At 60.2% G+C, this 18580-nt stretch overlaps 1 protein-coding gene across 1 annotated transcript; it reads right to left on the bottom strand.

Annotated features, from left to right (window-relative positions):
• Positions 1 to 291: 291 nt before the first annotated feature.
• Positions 292 to 8366, bottom strand: ZBTB17 (zinc finger and BTB domain containing 17). Its single transcript, XM_087820083.1, has 15 exons — positions 7821 to 8366; positions 6067 to 6273; positions 5578 to 5766; positions 4627 to 4767; positions 4251 to 4376; positions 3537 to 3769; positions 3316 to 3458; positions 2934 to 3234; positions 2492 to 2579; positions 2292 to 2408; positions 2089 to 2209; positions 1741 to 1871; positions 1343 to 1552; positions 1148 to 1237; positions 292 to 1064 (listed from the first exon to the last, which is right to left on the bottom strand). Exons 1-15 carry the CDS (start codon positions 7834 to 7836, stop codon positions 781 to 783), a joined length of 2397 nt encoding a protein of 798 aa, XP_087676209.1. The 5' UTR covers positions 7837 to 8366; the 3' UTR covers positions 292 to 780.
• Positions 8367 to 18580: the final 10214 nt, after the last annotated feature.

The following is an 18580-nucleotide window of genomic DNA, read 5'->3' as shown; positions in this document are numbered from 1 at the left end:
GGCACCTGCTTCCCTGCTCCTGCTCCTGCTCCGAGTCTAGGCAGTGCTGCGTCTCCCGTCTCCCCATCAGGCTCCTAGCTGCTCACTGTCCCCCAGGCCCTCACCTCGTGGGAGAGACCAGTGATTCAGGGCAAGTCAGTTTTCCCAAAAGACGGCGCTGGCTCGGCCACGATCCTCAGGCCAGGGTTCCCGGGAAGTCAGTGTAGAGCCCTCCCGCTCCCCAGAGCCAGCAGGACCGGGCCGTGGCCTCTCGAGCCTGGTTCTCCCTGCCTGCCTTGCTGCTCTGGCTGAATGGCCCCCGAGCTGGGCTCCCTGGGTGGCCTGGATCCTGGTGGGCAGAGTGGCCAGGCCCTGCTGGCCCAGCTCCCAGCCCCCAGGCAGAGGGGGCGCTCCATGGCAGAGGGGAGGTGGGGTCCTCAAGGTGTACAGGTGAGAGGCCCCCGAAGAGAAGACCGGCTGAGGAGATGGGGCACATGGAGCCATGCTCTGGCCCCGAGTGCTGCCTACGTTCCAGCTCGGGCAAAGCAGCCAGCTTGCTTCCAGACGGGTCCCAGGGCTCCAATCCCAGTCCCATTCTGCAGAAGGGACAGCCTGGCCTTCCCAAGAAGCAGGTCCCTGCCAACTGGCCCCTGGGTGGAGCAGCTCTCTGTGGCATCGGCCAGCTCCCCATCCCCCACCCCCACAGGGAGCTGTAGGCAGCATTAGAAAATAATGAAATTTATTCTCTAGGGGAGCGGGCCACCCATCCTTAAATAAACAGTCAGGAAGAGGGACGCCTGCTCACTCAGCAGGCGGTGGACATTCTGGGGCTGTGGGGGGCGTCTCGGCCAGGGCGGGCTGGCCGTCGGCCCCATCCCGAGGGCGGAAGACCAGCTCCCCGGCCTGCAGCACCTGCCCGGCCGGCCACGTGCTGCCGGGCCCGTAGTGCTGGTAGAAGTCCGCATCTGTCTGGAACATGACCAGCGCCTGTGCTGTGTGGATCCGCACGTGCTGGGCCAGGCTGTTGGCGTCTAGGAACTTGTCCCCACAGGAGTCACAGGCATAGAGGATATGGGTGTTGGGGTCTGTGGAGATGGGGCCACAGTCAGGATGGGAAGGACCCTTGGGGCACACCGGCCTTTGCACCCTGGGCACCCCTCTCACTCACCTTCTTCCTGCACTTGCTGCACAGCTTTGCTGATCTCGGCTTTAAGCACTTCTGTCTCGTCAGCGGTCACTGCTGCCCCCACTGGTAGCACTGTGGGCAGAATCAGAAGGGCCTAAGGCCAGAGGCACCTGCCCCTTCACTGCCACCCCAGAGGCAAGCTGCCCGTGACCACCCTCTGCTGCCCACAGCCCGCACCTGTGAGCTGAGTGACGGCCGTGGCTGCCAGTGCCTCGGTGGCCAGCGTGACCATGTCATCAACAGTGACCACGCTGACCTCGCCGCCCTCCTCTGGCTCCAGGATCTTGATGCCCGCCTTGCCCTGGTGCACGGTCTTCACGTGGGAACGGAGGTTGTCCACCCGGTTGAAGCCGCGACCACACTTGTCACACAGGTACGGCTTCTCTCCTGGGGGGGGAGGCAAGGTTCTCTCCTGCCATTGGGGGAGGGGGGAGGACCTCAGTGGCCTCCAGCTTCCCCAGCAGCCCTGTCTTTTCCAGAAGGGAGTGCTCTGGGGCAGCCACCCGAGCTGCCAGCACCCGGGCTGCCATCTGGGGTGCCCCCCCCGGCAGGTGTGGGACAGGTGGCGCACGCACCGGTGTGAATGATGATGTGCTTGGACAGGTCCCCCACGTTCACGAAGGCCTTGCTGCACACGCTGCACTTGTGGGGGCGGATGTTGTCATGGTGGCGAATGTGATTGGCCAACTGGCTGGACTGGACGAATCTGCAGGGCCACAGGAGGGGCTGGCACCCAGCTGGGCTGGGCCTCCTACCTCCCCTTCTAGACTGGAGGGCCCACGGGACCTACAGCAGGGCTCAGGCAGCCGGCAGCCGTTCCCAGCTGAGCCCTAGCTTGTTTCCTGAATCCCTTCCCGTACAGAGTGTGGGGACCCCCTGGCACCCCGGGCGCGCTGGGATGGGGTGGGGCGTGGGGGCAGGACCTCTTGCCGCAGCGCTCGCAGACATAGGGCTTCTCCCCCGTGTGCTGGCGCACGTGGGCGATGAGCGAGCTGGCCTGGGTGAAGGCTTTGCCACACATCACACACTGGCACGGCTTCTCGCCTGGGGGCGGGGCAGCAGGTGTTGGTGCCTCCCCCTCCCTCCCTGCGCCCTCCCCACCCGCCCCCGCTGGGCTCTCACCCACCCGTGTGGATGCGGACGTGCCGCTGCAGAGCCCCGGGGTCCGCGAACTGCCGCTGGCAGTGGACGCACACGTAGGGCTTCTCCCCGCTGTGGATCCGCAGGTGCCGCTTCAGGTTCCCTGTGGAGACGGACCGAGGGCCTGGGTGGGCGCCAGGAGGGGGCCGAGGGTGGAGGGTGTGGGCAGCCGGGCACCGGGCCTACCTGAGGTGGTGAACTGCTTCCCACACTCGCGGCACTTGAGGGGCCCGTCTGCGATGTGGATCTTCAGGTGGGCCTTCAGGTTCCCCACCTGTGCCGGGCAGGGGTCAGAGGGCCACCCCGCACCACGTGGCCTGGGCCCCTCTGCAGCCCCTCCGCCGGGAACAGCTGATTCTGGGTCCCCCCAGGGGCTGTGGGTGGCTCCATCTTTGCTCAAGGCCGGTGGGATGTTCCGGGTCCCAGCAGTGAGAGGGAAGCCACCCCACTTCTTTCTGGTCCCAGCCCCACCCCGACTTCACCTGCCTTCCCACCTTCCCCGGCAGAGCTGTCCCGGGGGAGGGTCCTGTTCCACTGGGCCGCCCGCTGCCCCCCGTGTGCTCAGAGCCGGGGCAGGGCCCCTCGGCCCAGGGTCCCCGCCGGCCGCGGCCAGGGAGCGGCCCCGCACCTGGTTGAACTTCTTGTCGCAGTGGGGACACTTGTGCTCCTTGTCCGTGTCGTGAGTCTCCAGGTGGCGCATCTTGGAGGTGGGGTCGGAGAAGGAGCGGCCGCAGTAGTCGCACTGGTAGGGCTTCTCGCCGCTGTGCACCAGCTGGTGCCGCTTGAGGTTGCCCGACGTGGTGAAGAGCTTGCCGCAGTCCTCGCAGCGGTAGCGGGCCTCGCCCGAGTGCCGCTTCTTGTGCAGGTTCAGCAGGCTGATGAGCCGGTAGCTCTTGCCGCACTCCTCGCAGCCGTAGGGCTTCAGCGGGCTGGGGGCAGAGGGACAGGGGGTCGCTGGGGTCCGGCGGCAGGCGGGCCGGGCCGGGCGGGCGGCGCGGGGCCGGGCGCACCTGTGCGTCTTCTCGTGGGCCTTGCAGGCGGCCGGGTCCGAGAAGGCCTTGCTGCACTCGCGGCAGGAGAAGGGCTTCTCGCCTGTGTGGATGCGGATGTGCCGCTTGAAGTTCCCCGTGTGCGTGAACTCCTTCCCGCAGTCCTGCGGGCGCGAAGCGGGTGTGAGGGGTGCGGGCGGGGGGCGGGGCTGGGGGGGTGGGCGGTGCCGCCGTGGCCGCACCTCGCATTTGTGGATGACGGAGCCGTAGGCCTTGGACTCGGTGCGGTCGCCGTAGGTGCCGGGGCGCAGGCCACGGGCCTCGGCGCCCAGCTCCTGGCCCGAGTCCGTGCTGGCCGACTCCTCGCTCTCCTCGGGGGCGTCTCCCTTGTCCAGCTGCGGCCCCTCCACCTTCACAGCGGGCGCGGGGTCCTCGCCCGGCCCTTCCCCTTTGCGGGCTGGCTCCACCTGCATTTCTGAGACGGGAGGGCGGGTACTGAGGAGTCGGCTGCCGGGAAGCCCACCAGGCCCTGGCCCCATGCGGCCCGGGCTGTCTCATCTCCACGCGCCCTCTCCGTGCGGGCACCTAGCAGAGCCTGGTAATGTCTGCTGACCAGGGCTTTTGCTGCCCGGAAGACGGTGGCAGCCTCGGCGCGGGGTCCCTGGGGGCTGTCAGCCACCAAGCACCGGGTGCACTGGGCCGCAGGGCTCTGGGAGGTGGGCACTGGGCACTGCGCCAGCACCGCCTCAGGACACCGTGTGCTGGCGGGCGGCACGGCCAGCTGCACAGCGAGACACTGACGCCCAGATTCAGGAATGAGAAAAGACGTCGGCCCCAAAGCTGAGGTGAGAGGGTGGCTCCCAGAGGGATGAGCTGTCGGTGGGAGGACAGGGACCTGGGGGGACGTGTGAGAGGGAGACCGTGCGTGCAGGCTGGCACCGGCTGCGAGGTGGTACCTTGCTCCGCGCTCTCTGACAAGGCGGCCTCGGCCTCTGCAGCAGCCATGCCACTGGTGGGGTCGGGCTTGGGCTCCACCGGCGGGGGCTCCCGGGGGGCATCGGCCTTCTCCGTCTGCTCCGCACCTGGTGTGGGGAGACCGGAATGAGACCCCGATGGCTCTCCTGGACCAGGCCCCTGGGAGAGGGTGTGGCTTGGGGGCTGGGCTGGGGCCGGCACATCCAAGCTCAGGCTGTGTGGGCCTCTGCTCTGTCTGAAAGACACCCCAGAGCCACAGTGGGTCCTTCCAGGTAACCTGAGCTCAAGGGGGCCACCAACCTCCCCAGCCAGGAGCCGCCCCAGGAAGCCCTCACCGCACTGGGCCGTCACACTCACCGCTGGCTGCACTCTCAGCCTGTCCCCCTCGCTCCTCCTTGGGCTCCCTGCCGGAGCCCCTGGGTGGGCTGCCTCCAGCAGGGTCCAGCGCACTCAGCGTGGTGGCAGCAGCCCTCTCCTCTTTGGCTCTCCTGGCCCCTCCTGGAGATGGAACAGGACAGACCTGCCGTTTCCCATCAAGTGCTCACCGCGTGGGGCGGGCAGTGAGGCTGCTCCTCCATCCCGGGGGGGACATTAATAGAGGTTTCTTGCTGGGCAGCTGCTCTGGGCCTGGAATACCAGCCGTGGCTGCTGCTCCCAGGGGCTCACAGACCGGCCGGGGACACCAGCCTCACACATGAAGTACCAATGCTGGTCAGAGGTCAGCGCTTAGGAGAGGAGGGGTTCTCTGAGAGTGTACCCCAAGGGACCTGGCCCACACCAGGCGTCGGCTGTTCTGAGACGCTGAGGGGACAGAGGAAGGGCTCGGGACAGGAGTGTGCAGGAGTGAGCCGTGTGCAAAGGCCTTGAACCAGGCCCACCGCACTGCCCAGGGAAGCTGATGAGTGGGGGGAAGGGGCAGACAAAGGGCCCCTCCGAGAGGCCTTTCTGACTTTACTGTGGCTGACCCTCTCCAGCACCCCACAACACAGGCAAGGCCAGAAGAGGAAACTGAGGCCCAGAGGCAGAAGCAGAGCCCCCACCAAAAGCCATCTGCCCAGGAAAGCCTATCAGGAATCTTTTTTTAAAAAAAAATATCTTTATTGATTTCAGAGAGAGGAAGGGAGAGGGAAACAGAGAGAAACATCAATGATGAGAGAGTCATTGATCGGATGCCTCCTGCAAGCCCCCAACTGGGGACCAAGCCCTCAACCTGGGCGTGCGCCCCGACCAGGAATTGAACCTCAATCTCCTGGATCCTAGGCTGATGCTCAACCGCTGAGCCATGCCCAGCTGGGCAAGGAATCTTACCTTCCAAGGCCAAGGCCTCTGTGCTCTCCCCTGGGCTGGCAGCCGGCTCAGCGAGCGACTTGAGGGCGTGGCAGGCTGTGATGATGTCCTGTATCTGCAGGAAGCTGGCCACGGCCAGCACGTCGTCCACGTTCTCGGAGCTCAGGCTCAGCTTGGCCGTGTACATGAACTCCAGCACCTGCCCCAGGCCTGCGAGGACACAGCCATCACGGGCTCACTCAAGGCCTGGCACCGGTGCCTGCCCAGTCGCTCCACTTGGCAGCAGGGCCCAGTGGTTTGTGAAAAACGAAGTGACAGGCCGTCCTCTCCCACCTCCTATGCTGCAGAGAGCAGGGCAACTGGGGGTACTCAGTCCAGGAGGTGCACCCACAGCCTAGAGGTGCTGCTCCCAGGGGGGCAGGGGCTCCCAAGTAGGCTTGGCAGGCACAGGGCCAGCCAGAGCTCCTGGCCCTCAGTAAGCTTGGCCCTGGGCCCGACGGGGTGGGGTACCTGCTGCGTTGCTGATGTCCAGGTGCACCACATCCTTCTGGTCCACGAAGAGCATCTTGAAGTACTCACTGCAGGCCGCCAGCACTGCTTTGTGGGCCTTAAAATCCACACCATCCACCACGAAAGTGCAGTCACACAGAAGCCCCAGCTGCCGCTGCTGGTTCAGCTGCTCCAAGACATGCTGGCTGTGCTGCGGGAAGTCCATGGCTGGGAGAGGCAAGGGCCCCGTGTTAGCTCGGAGAGGACTCGGCACTTAATGCTCCACCCCAAACTCCAGGGAGAGATGTGGGGAGACGGGGAGAGTTTAAACAAGTCCACGGAGGGCCAACGACTCGATACCCTCTGCAGGCTGAGACTGACAGGGACTCCTAATTCCTGGGTTTCCTGGCCAGGAAAGTTCTAAACCCCAAGAAGCATCAAGGGATCAACAAGAAACAGCTACCGTTGTGTCCTGCCAGGTAACAGCATTAAAAAGTAACCAGGCAGACACAAAACGCTGATGACTGTCAGCTCAAAAAGGGACAGGGTCAGCTTAACATTCTTTACAAAAAAAGGTGTAGGACAATCTCAGACTAAAGGACAGACCCATCCACGGGACACACTGGCTGGATGAGACCTTCCATTCTGTTACGTTTTCTCATCTGTTACGCAGGCGAACTGTGCACCTGGGGAGGCAGACGCCTCATCACCGGGTTTCAGGATGGGCCCCGTTCCTGCTGCACCCACATGGTGCTGTGCAGGTTCCCTCTGGGCCGATGTCTCTGTCTCTCTCTCACTCATGGGCTCAGGGACATGAAGCTGGGGAGCCCTCTGCCTCCCGAAACCTCCCTAGGCCGTCCCTGAGAAAAACAAACCCTGGCCCTGACCCCAAGAGCCCTGGCTTGGGCGCAGTTTCTCTGTCACAGGCTGCACTGAGTGCCTGGAAATCCCACCGCTGTCTCTGGTAAAAAAGCTCAGAGAAATTCCATGGCCTGGTGCCCAGTGACCCTGCAGCGCACGAGCCAGGCCTAAATAAGTATGTAAACTCGCTCTCTTCTCCCTGGACTCCACACCAGCTGGTCTCGAGATCTGCATTTTCTAGGGAAAGTGAGCAGGTCCCCCTTTCAAGAAAGAATCAACTTCAAACTAAAGTCCATGCCCACCCCTGGGACCACACTGCAGAGATGTAACAGGGCCACACTGGCCCATCCAGGCCCAGAGACTGAGAAGGGGCAGCGGCCGCTCTTCCAGCTCTCCTGGGACCTCTTCTCCGAGGTGGGGCTGCTCAGAGCCACCCAGGCTGTTTCTGGACAGGTGACAGCACCACACTGGGGCTTCCAGCCCCACGGTTCCAGCTGCCCTCCACGAGCTCTGCCCGTTCCCGTTACATCAGCCTCCCGGGGTGAGTCAGAGTGGAGCTGCAGTGACCATGTACGGCGGTCTGGCTGTGATGAGCCACAACGAAAGCCACGCCCCCCGCCCTTCACCCACGGCCTAACCCGCACGGATCAGCTCTGAGCAACGCGAAGCCAGTCCACCCACTCCCTGATGTCTGGAAAGTTTTCAAAAGTGGGGCTATGTATTTGCTGAGCTGGGGGAGTCACCCGGCAGGTGGGCAGGCCACGTGCCACAGGGTGCCAGCCTCTAAGCTGCGAGTTCAGAGTTGCTGCTGGAGACCCAGCAACACCCTCTCTCCCCTTCCCTCCACCATCCCCAGGACTGTCCTTTGGTCCCAGTTTCCACCTACAAGCTCACAGAGCCACAGCCTCTCGTACCTCTCGGTAATGTCATAACTGCCTGTGGCCAGAGGTCCTTAGTGTGAGCAGGGAAGAGCCAGGAGCCAGCCTCCGAGTCAAGAGTAACACTTGGCTCCTGGGCCAGACCAGCTGCAGCAGCTCGGAGCCACCAGCGCAAAGGCTGCCACTGACACAGGACACCTCCTCGAGGTCTTCACTCCGGGGAAAAGCAAGCTCCCATGTGTGACCTGAGGACTGCATGAGGGAATTCCGGCTGCTCTGTCCTGAGCAGGGAAAAGCTAAAGCAGAGACATGATGCAGAACACGGAAAACTAATGTTCTGTCCACGGGTTAGATGCCCAGTGGGCTTGGGACCTGAAGGGGGCGCGCACCAGGCATGGTGTCGATGGGACCAACGGCAGGCGGCAAGGAGAGGCTGGGCCACATCGCCCCAAAGCTGTCTTCTCTCTGCTGTGGAAAAAGCCACGCGAACAAACAGGTGTGTACAGCCGAGTCCCAGCCACCCTCCACGTCCTCAGGAGCCCCAGGAGCCCCAGGTGAGATACCTCCCAAGTGCAGAGAGGGAGGAACCGGGAGGCCCACGACGGCCAAATCCTCCCTCGGCTTGGCTTCCGAATGAGCTTTCGCAAGAGTCCAAACCCTCCCCTCCTGGCAGGGGCCTGGCATCCTCACCTCCACCAGGAGCCAACCCGAAAAATGAGGCGGGGGTGGTGAGTATCTTCCAGCTCAGAAACAACCAGGGAGCACCCACTGAACCCCCAAGGTGCAGAGTTGCTCCTGTCCCCCTAGCTGGAGCCTCCTGAAAGCAGGACCCTCCCTCCAGGAAGCAGCCTGACTGGCTGGGGAGACAAACATGAGAAGACCCCAGGTCAGCAGGTGGAGGGGGCTGCCAGCCCAAAGTTCAGGTGATGACTGGCCTTGCCCGGGACCCAAGGCCCTACCCCAGAGCCTCCAGGGAAGGGCAGCAAGCCCGGCTCTCCTGGGCCGGACACACTGTGTGTGCACACGTGTGTGTATGCGCGCACATGCGTGAACACTCTCATGTTCTGAGGCCTTGCAGGAGGGCTGGCGAAGGTCCCTGGGAGGGGGTAGAGGTGGCCAGCACCTCTGGGCTCCCGCCCGCCCCCACAGAGAGGACAGCAGCCATGGGCCATGAGTAATGCTGGCCACCCAATGCAAAGATGCCCGCCCACACTGGCCGCTCCCCAAAGGTGGGTGTTGTAGGAGAAAACCAGAGGCCTCTGAATTCCTCCGAGGCAGCCTGCAAGGCTGCTCCAACAGAGAAATACTCCTAAGAGCATCTGTTCTGACAAAACCGAAGACAGAAAAGGGAGAGAAAACGGGGAGAGGCGGGAGGGAGGGAGGGTGGGAGGGAGGGAGGGAGGGAGGGAGGAAGCAGCCAAGGGGAAGGGGAGGGGAAGGAAAAGGCCGAGCCTCTGGGCAGCCCGTGAGCACCTGCTCAGGGACCGGGTCCCTCGGGCGGCCCCAGGGAGAGGGAGCGGGAGCGCAGCCCGCGGGGGGCTTGCCAAGCCCTAAATGGTGTCACCCACAGAAACACTGGCAGTGTCGCTGTGGATCTGTGACCGCGCACGGCAGGTGCGGGAGGCCGGCGGCTGCTAGCCCTCAGCTCACCAGCGGGCTGCTGGCGAAAGCGCCCAGACGGCCCTTCTCTCCGGGCCCATGTGCAGAGCAGGGGAGCGGCGGCCGGCTGGTCCTGTCCTCAGAGGGCTGAGTACAACTAGGCAGTGTCCCGCCTCCAAACCCACGCAAAATGCTCTGGAATGATCACGGCAAAGACACTCCAGCCGTCTCCTGTTCCCTCTTGTACAGTCTACGGTGACAGGAACCCACCAGGATCTGCTGAGCCCAGGAGAATGCTGACAAAAATGGTTTCTCCTTGGGCCATAAAATCCACTGCTCAGTTCAACAAAACCCGAACCCCAGGTCCCCCAGTAACAGTGAAATGGCATCTAGAGTGTCTTCAATACACCAAGTGACACGGAGCCAGACATGCCAGGCACAGCCCAGTCCTCTAAACACCGAGAACACGGTTACTCCAGGTGGCCAGTCCCACACGGCTGCTTCTGAGATTCCGGGACCCAAGAGGTCACTCTGCACTGTGGGGACAGCAGGACCTTGGAGGCCAGGCCAGGGGGACCCGAATCCAGCTCCGCCGCCTCCCAGGCTGGCAGGCGAGCCCAGCAAAGCCTCTCCTCTCAGCATTAGAGAGCTCGTTCCCCGGCACTCGTCATTAGTTTGGCTCTAAAAAACTCTGATAAAAACTTAAAAACAACAAAAAACAGCTCTCCTCTGGCAAAACGGGGCCAGTGGCCCACATCCCACACGGGCGACCGGCGGAGGAAAGGGCCTGCATGGTCCCGGCAGGTGGGAAGCGCTCAGCGCTGCTCCTACCAGGAGGCTGAGACGCAGATCAGGGTGTCGTTTTCTCAGGCTAAAGACCCTTTCGGACGACTTCTAATATCCTTTTGTGCTGGGCACCTGGGTGCACTCAACCATTTGGTGACTTGACCTCGTTACTAAGTTGTAACCATAACCCATTATTTCTTCTAAATGCAACCTGGAAAAATCCCAGGGCCCATTAACATGCTGCGAGGCAGAGTGCAGGGTGGGGCCCAGGAGAGAATCAATCAGCAATTCTGTCTGTCCGGAAGCACTTTACATCGAACCACTGTTCAGTCAAACCCCAAGGGGGCTCCTGGGTGAGAGCCGGGGCTCCTGGTGAGGACTGGCGCCCGCCCAGAGCTCCGAGTGGGCCCGCAGAGCCCGCTCCTTCTGAGTGGAACAGGCACTTGTCGAAGGTGAAACATTCATCACCCAGGTTCCCAGTGAGCACCCACGGCAGGCATTTCCAAACCGCCAAGAGGGGAGCAGAGGCCGGAACGAGGGGTCTACCCCAAGGAGACGCTGAGGAAGACGAGTACCCGTCCCGGGCCACAGAGCATGCTGCGCCCCCTGCGCCCCTGGATGTCGCACAGCATCGCGTGTCCAGGCTCCTGTGTAACCTGAAGCAGGGAGAGGGACACCATTTGGCTCCCAGCTGCTCAGAGTTCCTGACTGTCTAGAAACGCAGGTGGCTCTTGCACGGCTCAGCACACACAGCTCAGCCAAGGAGATGGAGGATCACAGCAGGAGGCCCTGCAAACAGGAAACCTAGGACCCCACCCCACCCTCCGCTCAGCCCGCCCCTCTCCAGCGCTGCACGCCACGTGGCAGAGGCAAACATCAAGACCAGCGTCCTGGCACTGTCCTCCCTGCCCACAAAACACAGCTTTTCCACAAAGCTTGGGTTTCCCCAACCTTTAAGATCAACTTCCCTTCTAGATAAACACACAAACCTCACTCGGCCGTTCTCAACAGCCCCAAACTCTGACTTAACCTTTTTTTAATGGATTTGAGAGACACTGATTTATTGTTCCACCTATCTGTGCATCACTGATCGATTCTTGTATGTGCCAGGACCAGGGATCGAACCCACAACCTTGGTGAACCCACAACGCTCCAACCGAGCTACCCAGCCGGGGCTTCCGACTTCATCCTGTACTGGATGGTACCCCACCCTGAAAGGCACAGCTACCGTCTGTATATTCCCACTGGCAAGATTCGAGTAGCATCAGCTCAAGGTCGAAACATTCTGCGGACCTTATGAAATGGTAACTGTACTTGGTGCTTAGTAACTGAGAAAATGAGACAGAAGCCCCTGTGGAAAATGCACTTCATTCCATCAATCACAAGAGCATCTGTATTTATTTGAGAAGCAATTCTGTGTACATGAAGGAGGAACCTCCCCCGATAACAGAACTCCTGTGGCGACAGGGCACAGCTCCTCACGACTGTGTCCCCCTGAGGGTCCTCGGCCCTGGAGTCAGGAGCGGGCAGAGGAAGGACGGAAGAGCTTCCCGACCAGCGAGCGGGCGCCTTCTGTGCTGTCTCACACGGAATCAGAGCCTTGAGCAAGTGGAGAAGGCAGGTAGTAAATCGATATAATACATAATGTCATGTGATGGGACTGTGAAGAAAACTAAAGTACCTGGGAGACGGAGAGAGAGGCGGAGGAGACTCCTGACCCCAATACAAAACAACGCTGAAAGTAAACGGTAACTGGGGGAAAGGCAGGGAAAAGGTACAGGAGAAGGGCCAGGGAGCACCCATCCTAGGGGACCTGTAATGCCACCATAAGCCCAGGGACCACTGCAGACACAGGGACGAGCAGGTGCAAAGGCCCAGAGACCGCTGACCTTGGCGAAGGGGCAGAGCCCCCTAGAGGAGGAAACACGTGTCGGGGGGAAGTTGGCAGCAGCAGTGCCAGGGCTCCGAGGCCAGACAGGCTCTGGAGTTTCTCCTGAGTGCGCTGGGGCGCCCAGGAGAGTGGAGGCAGGGCATGAGGGCGACCGCGAGGGGCAAGAGTGGACCCGGGGGCACCAGCAGAGACGCAGAGGAGGAGTGGCCTCCACGGGGCGGGCGCAGGAAGGCATCAGGTAGGGCGAGCTCTGGCAGGGCCGACATCGCCAGCGACCCAGCAGGCGTGGGCCGTGGGGACAGGAAGGAGCCAAGGATGACCCTAAAATCCTTTGCCTGGAAAACAGGCCGGGAGCGGTGGTGTCATTCATTTTCACCCAGGTGAGAACTGATGGGGGGCAGGGATCAGTGTGGGGGAGCAGGAGCTCTGCTTGGCCTGTGACAGCGGCAGAGACGGGATGAGAGCCGCAGAGGAGCGGGGCCTCCCTGGGAGAGTACAGGGTAGAGGAGACCAGACCAGTGGACTCGGGTTCAAAGAACCTGTGCTTGACTCCTGGCTCCCAGCTCCCTGGGCGGCCCCAGCAAGTTTCTCTGAGCCCAGACTGCTCACCCATTAAACAGGAAAACCTCCGAATAAACAATGACGGTGCGGATTAAAGGTGAGTGACAGGAAGCGTCGCACAAACACTGGCAAAACAGGAATCAGCCATCACCCCCTAACACAGTCCCTGACCGACACTCGGTTAAATAAAAAGGGGAAACTCAGGCAATGAGATCGGGACAGAGGTCATCTGTCCCAGGCGAGCGCCCTCCACCACGAAGCACAGGGGGCGGCAGGTGACCATGGGCCACAGCCTGGTCCCAGGTGACAGAAGCGCATGGACTTCGTCCCCATAGGTTTTTGTGCTTCTGCTGTCAGCCTTGGCCACTGTGCGGCTGGGGGCGCAGAGCCCGGGAAGAATCGCCCACTTGAGTCAAACACGAAAGGACCCGGGGATCTAATCTCCACGTGTGGCAGGCTGGGGGTGCCCTGCTGGGGGCGCCTCTGGGAGCTGGGCAGGCCTGTCTGAGCGCCCAGCCCCGAGAAGGGCGCAGACTCTGGCCCCCGCCATGAGCAAGGCAGCCGGGGCAGGCGTGCGGGCCCCGCCCCGCCAGGACCCGTCCATCCTCCCAGGCTCAGGTTCTGAAGGGCGCTAAGTATGGAGGACAGGCCGAAGGGGCAAGTTAGAAGTGCCACAGCTGTGGCCCCTCGGGACATGGAAAATGGGGCAATGTCACCCTAGCTGGCACCGGGAGGGTTTAGCTGGTGCCCAGAATCCAACACACAGGATGTTTCTGTGCGAGGGGCCCTCCCACTAAATGCGATGCGGGCCTCTGAAAGCTTCAAGTGCCTCTGGCCGGCGGGCTCAGCCCCTTGACACTTGGCGCCCGCCCTGCCCTGAGGGAAGCTGGGCTGAGCTTTGTCCAAAGCCACAGGCCCAGCTGGAATTCCCAGTCCCCGGTTAAGGAAACGAGAGGTCTCCGGAGGGAGGAACGAGACGCCGGGAGGGGCCCTGGGGTGTGTGTGTGGGGGGAGGACTTGTACTCTGTACTGTAAATCCTTTCTGTGTCTTTTTGTTTTACCATTTGTAAATATTATGTATTAAAAAATTAAAACTGAGAAATAACAGGAAGGAAGGAAGGGAACGTCCACCAAGTCAGAGCCCCTTTGGTCCTATTTTACCATAAAACCTTTGAGACGTTTTCCACAGGCCTGGTGACTAAGAACGCCTCACAGGAAAAAACCCAACTCATGAGGGAAATGGAAAATTATGGTAATTTCCACAAAGAATGTGTCACTGGGGAGAACTTTGTGAGCAAAAATTCCTTAAGGGGATAAAGCTGAAAATCCCCTAGAAGAGCAGCCGGGGAGACAAACCACGGACGCTGGGCGGGGCTGACGAGGCCCCGAGAGTGAGAGTCCTGGGGAGTCACACCCACCCCTGCAGGTGCCTCCGGGAGTCACACCCACCCCTGCAGGTGCCTCCGGGAGCTGACTGACTCCTGGGCCTGCAGAAAGCTCCAGTCCTGGAACAGAGCCAAGCTGGTTAAGCACCTCGGCGAGAATACTTAATCTCGGCACCTCCACCTCCTTTCGCTTCCCTGTCAGTTGCTGTGGCCGTCACCGTTACGATGACACACTTGCCCGAGCCGGCAGCAAGGATACGTTAGCGAGGAAAAGGGGAACCTAACGCTCTGGCCCTCGCCCTATCTTCTAAAAACAGATGTAAAACCTCACCGGTCACCCGGGCGCCCAGCGCAGATGAAGTTTCAACCTGACAAGAGACCAGGAAAAGGCCCGCGAACTGCAGGCCTCCAGAGTGCAGGCATAGGTCTCACCCCTGATGGCAGGGCCGCCTGCCTTCCACCAGGAACACGGTGACTTTGAGGGGCCACGGGAACAAAGAGTTCGCTGTCGCATGACCCAAGCCGAGAGAAAGGCCGGTGACACCAGCCGTCTGCAGGTGGCCGCATTCTGACTTCCGAGCAGCATGTGCTTTTCCCGTGACCTTTTCTAGGTTTGTCTCCTCACAAGGACTGGTGACTGCTGGGGTCCCTTCTAGTGCTAAGATTTAATAAATGCTGAGTTTAATTAATAAGATTGCCAATTACAAACACATGCCCTTGACGTACAACAGAGACCGTGTGAGAGACAATAAAAATGAGATATTCATCTAGCATATAGCAGATTATTATTATTTTTTAAATTTTTCTCCTGCACGCCCCCTACTAGAGATTGAGCCCAAAACTGCCCTGACCGGGAATTGAACCGTGACCTCCAGGTTCGTGGGTCAACACCCAGCCACTGAGCCACACGGGTCAGGCAGTAGATTATTTTTTCATTTAAAACTTTCCCTATGTTGAAAATCTTAAGATTCGCAAGTATGAACACGAACTACATAGAACATGAACATCAACTATGAGCTGTATATGGACATATATACACAGCATAAGCCAACATCGAGTTGTATATTAACTATCCCAAATAGAATTAAGCTGAAGTTAATATTTTGTAAAACTTGACCGGGAAAAACCATGAGTAAGAGGAAATTTTAGAGGAATATTTTGGGGGTCGAGATAAAGCGTGCTCAGGAATGCAGGTCTCAGTCTCCACTGGTTTTAAGACCGCCGGCTCCGAGTGTGAGCCCGAGTGCCGCTCTGGAGGACGGCTGGACGGCAGCCGAGGGTCAGGACAGGCCTGAGCCCCGGCTCGCGCTGAAGAAAGTGCTGCCAACCTCCTGCCCCTCAAATCCCCTCCGCCAGCAGCGCAGCGAGGATGGATCAGCAAAGCGGATGAAACGGATTACTTGCAGGCCTGGCGGTTTTGCAGCCACTTTGAAGTGCGAGTTTAGCTTCAGAGAGAAACTTAGAAACCACCCCAAGTGCTGGTCCTGAGGCAGGCAGGGAGCCTGGGAGAGGAGAGGCAGAGACACAGGGAGAGAGACAGAGACACAGAGACGGAGACAGACACAGACACAGACACAGGGACCGCGCTTGCAGCCCCATGACTGCTGTCGGGTGTGCAGCCCGGTGCCAGGGGCCGGTTAGGCGGGCGAGAGTGGGGAGGGAGGCACACAGACCTAATCTCAGGGGTGGGAAAGGCTGGTCAGAAGTCTCGGTGTTCTTACTGCCCTTACCTTCTCAGCGTCCCAAATGCAAAGATAGCCCGGGGGAGAACATCTACAACCCAAATGGTAAGAGCTAGCAGTCCTGATGCACAAAAGGCTCTTGGAAAGTAACCCACAATGACAGTGCGTCCACACGAAAGCATGTACACAAACTTTCACAGCAGCGCTGTTCATAACAGCTGGAAGGGGGAAACGACCCAACTGTCCATCAACGGGTGGATGGATGGACGGACAGATGGACAGATGGATAAATAAAATGTGCTATGTCCATACAACGGAATATTATTTGACAATAAAAAAGTGCTGATACACGCGACACCACGAATGAACCTTGAAAATACTACACCAAGTGAAACAAGTCAGTCACGAGAGACAAGCTGCATGATTCCCTTTAAACGAAATGCCCAGAATAGGCCAATCCATGAAGACAGAGAGATCGTCCAGGGCTGGCAGAGACAGAGGTAAGTGGGGGACTGCGAATGGTGGTGGGTTTCTTTTGGGGGTAACGAAAATGTTCTGAAGTCAGATATGGTGATGGCTGCCCAACTCTGTGCATATACGAAAAGCCACTGCATTATAAACCTTAAAAGGTGAGTTGTATGGTAAGTGAAAATCTTACCAAAGCTATTATAAAAATCAAAAAGAAAGCCTCCCAACAGAATGAGTCACAGAAATGAGCGAGCGATTCCCAAAAGAAGAAATGCAAGAAGTGGGAGACTCTACACAGAAAAAAAGCTTCCCCTGGCCGGGCAGCCCAGTCGGCTAGAGCGTCACCCCGATACGGCCAGGTTGCGGGTCCAACCCCCAGTCAGAGCCAGCCAGCGAATGCAGGAATAAGCGGTGCTGCGAATCGATGTCTCTCTCTCGTTCCTATAAATGAGCAGAAGACGCCAGTATCAGACTGAAAAGAGGCCGGTTCCAGAGCTGGGGCGTGTTCCGGGGAGCGGGAGGGCCCACTGTCCCCACCAGCTGCGGGGGGGAGCAGATGTCAGCGCACTCGCCAGGCGGGGAAACCAGGGTCTGGATGTCAGTGATCAGAGCCGGTGGCGCAGATGCTGCGAGTTCCCGCTCTGCCGGGGACACCGCCCAGCCGTAAGGAAACGGTGGGGCTGGCAGAGCCCTGTGCCCAGGGAAGCCCAGCCTTGCCAACAGTAAGCTCCACCGTGCTAAGCTCGCAGGGGAGTGACCGGCAAGAGAAACTGTGGGTGGCGCAGGACACGAGCACCACCAGCAGAGGCATGAAGGGACTGACCGGAGAAGCCTCTGTGGCAACTCCCCGCAGGCGATGCCATCGTCGGCAGGATGTAAAGCAACCGCTGAAGTGTACACTGGGGAAACCACTCTGGAAGCGGCTTGGTCTTATTTGGTAAAAATGAAAATGCACACACCCTGTGACTCAGCCCCACACCTCGGGGGTACCAGTGTGCCCTCACAAACGTTCACGGCAGTACCGTTTGTCTCAGCAAAATGCTGGAAACGAACCAAATGTCCACTATCAACAGAAAGGACCAGTGAGTTCCCGTGCAACGGAACACAAATCATCAATGAAAAGGAAGCACAAGTACACGCACCGTGGGCCAGCCTCTGCACCCACGCTGAGCCAAAGCTTCAGGTCCCGAAGAAAACAACATCAGGTTCAAAAACCCGAGAAATGAGACACTGCGTGTTGTTTAGCAACACAAACACAGGAGGCGAAACTACAAAGAAAGGCAAGAGCACGACAAGAGCAAAATTCAGTGATTACTTGGGGGGAGGGGGAGGTGGGGTCAGGGAGGGGCGGGGCAGGGGGGTCAGGGGCAGGGTCAGAGAGGGTGAGGGTCAGGTAGAGTCAGGGTCAGGGTCAGGGAGGGTGAGGGTCAGGTAGAGTCAGGGTGAGGGTCAGGGAGGGTGAGGGGCAGGGAGGGGCAGGGTCAGGGTCAGAGAGGGTGAGGGTCAGGTAGAGTCAGGGTCAGGGTCAGGGAGGGTGAGGGGCAGGGAGGGGCAGGGGCAGGGTCAGAGAGGGTGAGGGTCAGGTAGAGTCAGGGTCAGGGTCAGGGAGGGTGAGGGGCAGGGAGGGGCAGGGGCACGGGCAGGGAGGGGCAGGGGCGGGCAGGGGCAGGGAGGGGCAGGGAGGGGGAGGGGCAGGGGCAGGCAGGGGCAGGGGCAGGGGCAGGCAGGGGCAGGGGCGGGCAGGGGCACTCTAGAGGTCCAGGTAACATTTCCTTGGTAAACGGAGTAATGGGTACAGGGTGTCCCTTGTATCTTATCGTCTGTACTGTATACTGTGTATCTACTCAACACTTAACAAATAAAATTTTACAAATTTCAACAGTGTTCATTCTGACCTGGAACAATGATTTGAGGCATTAACGTGGGCAGCTGACTGAATGACAGGAAACCAGGAAAGTCCCGGCAGGGCCCCTCGCCCCGAGACTACAGAAATGAGAAGTGCTTCGCCCACCTGGCCCGGAGCTCGGCCCGCTCGCCGGGCGGGGGAGCCTTCCACGCAGGACAGGAAAGGCGCAGGAAAGAGGCCGCTGGGACTAAGAGCGCAGCATAGGAAGAGCCCAGGGTGGGGCGAGGAGAACAGGCCCTGCGGCCAGGCCGTGGCAGGGTCGGGAAGACCCGAGGCTGAGTGTTTTTGATGTTACAAAGCATCCCCCACGGTGCCCCCTTGGTGCCCCCACGGCTCTCAATTCTACCCAGGCCCTCTGCCTCCCTCTGAAGCTCACGGCCTCTCTCTCCAATCTGCTAACAAGCAGGTTTGAATTCAAGAACCCAAGCCCTGGTTTTCTGTGTGTTGAGGTGATTACATGACTGAGGTCGACCTTAACTGGCTATTGATACCCAGGAGGATGTCAGGGTGCCAGGTAC

This window comes from Miniopterus natalensis, chromosome 9, assembly GCF_054644295.1.
Source record: "Miniopterus natalensis isolate mMinNat1 chromosome 9, mMinNat1.hap1, whole genome shotgun sequence".
Taxonomy (NCBI): Eukaryota; Metazoa; Chordata; class Mammalia; order Chiroptera; family Miniopteridae; genus Miniopterus; species Miniopterus natalensis.
The sequence above is the reverse complement of the archived record's forward strand: the minus strand, read 5'-3'. Positions and strand labels throughout refer to the sequence as shown.

Coding starts and splice junctions, on each gene's coding strand:
- ZBTB17 (XM_087820083.1), bottom strand. Junction 3,459..3,536: donor CCGTCATCCACAAATGCGAG/GTGCGGCCACGG, acceptor TCGCGCCCGCAG/GACTGCGGGAAGGAGTTCAC. Junction 2,580..2,933: donor GCGACAAGAAGTTCAACCAG/GTGCGGGGCCGC, acceptor TGCCCGGCACAG/GTGGGGAACCTGAAGGCCCA.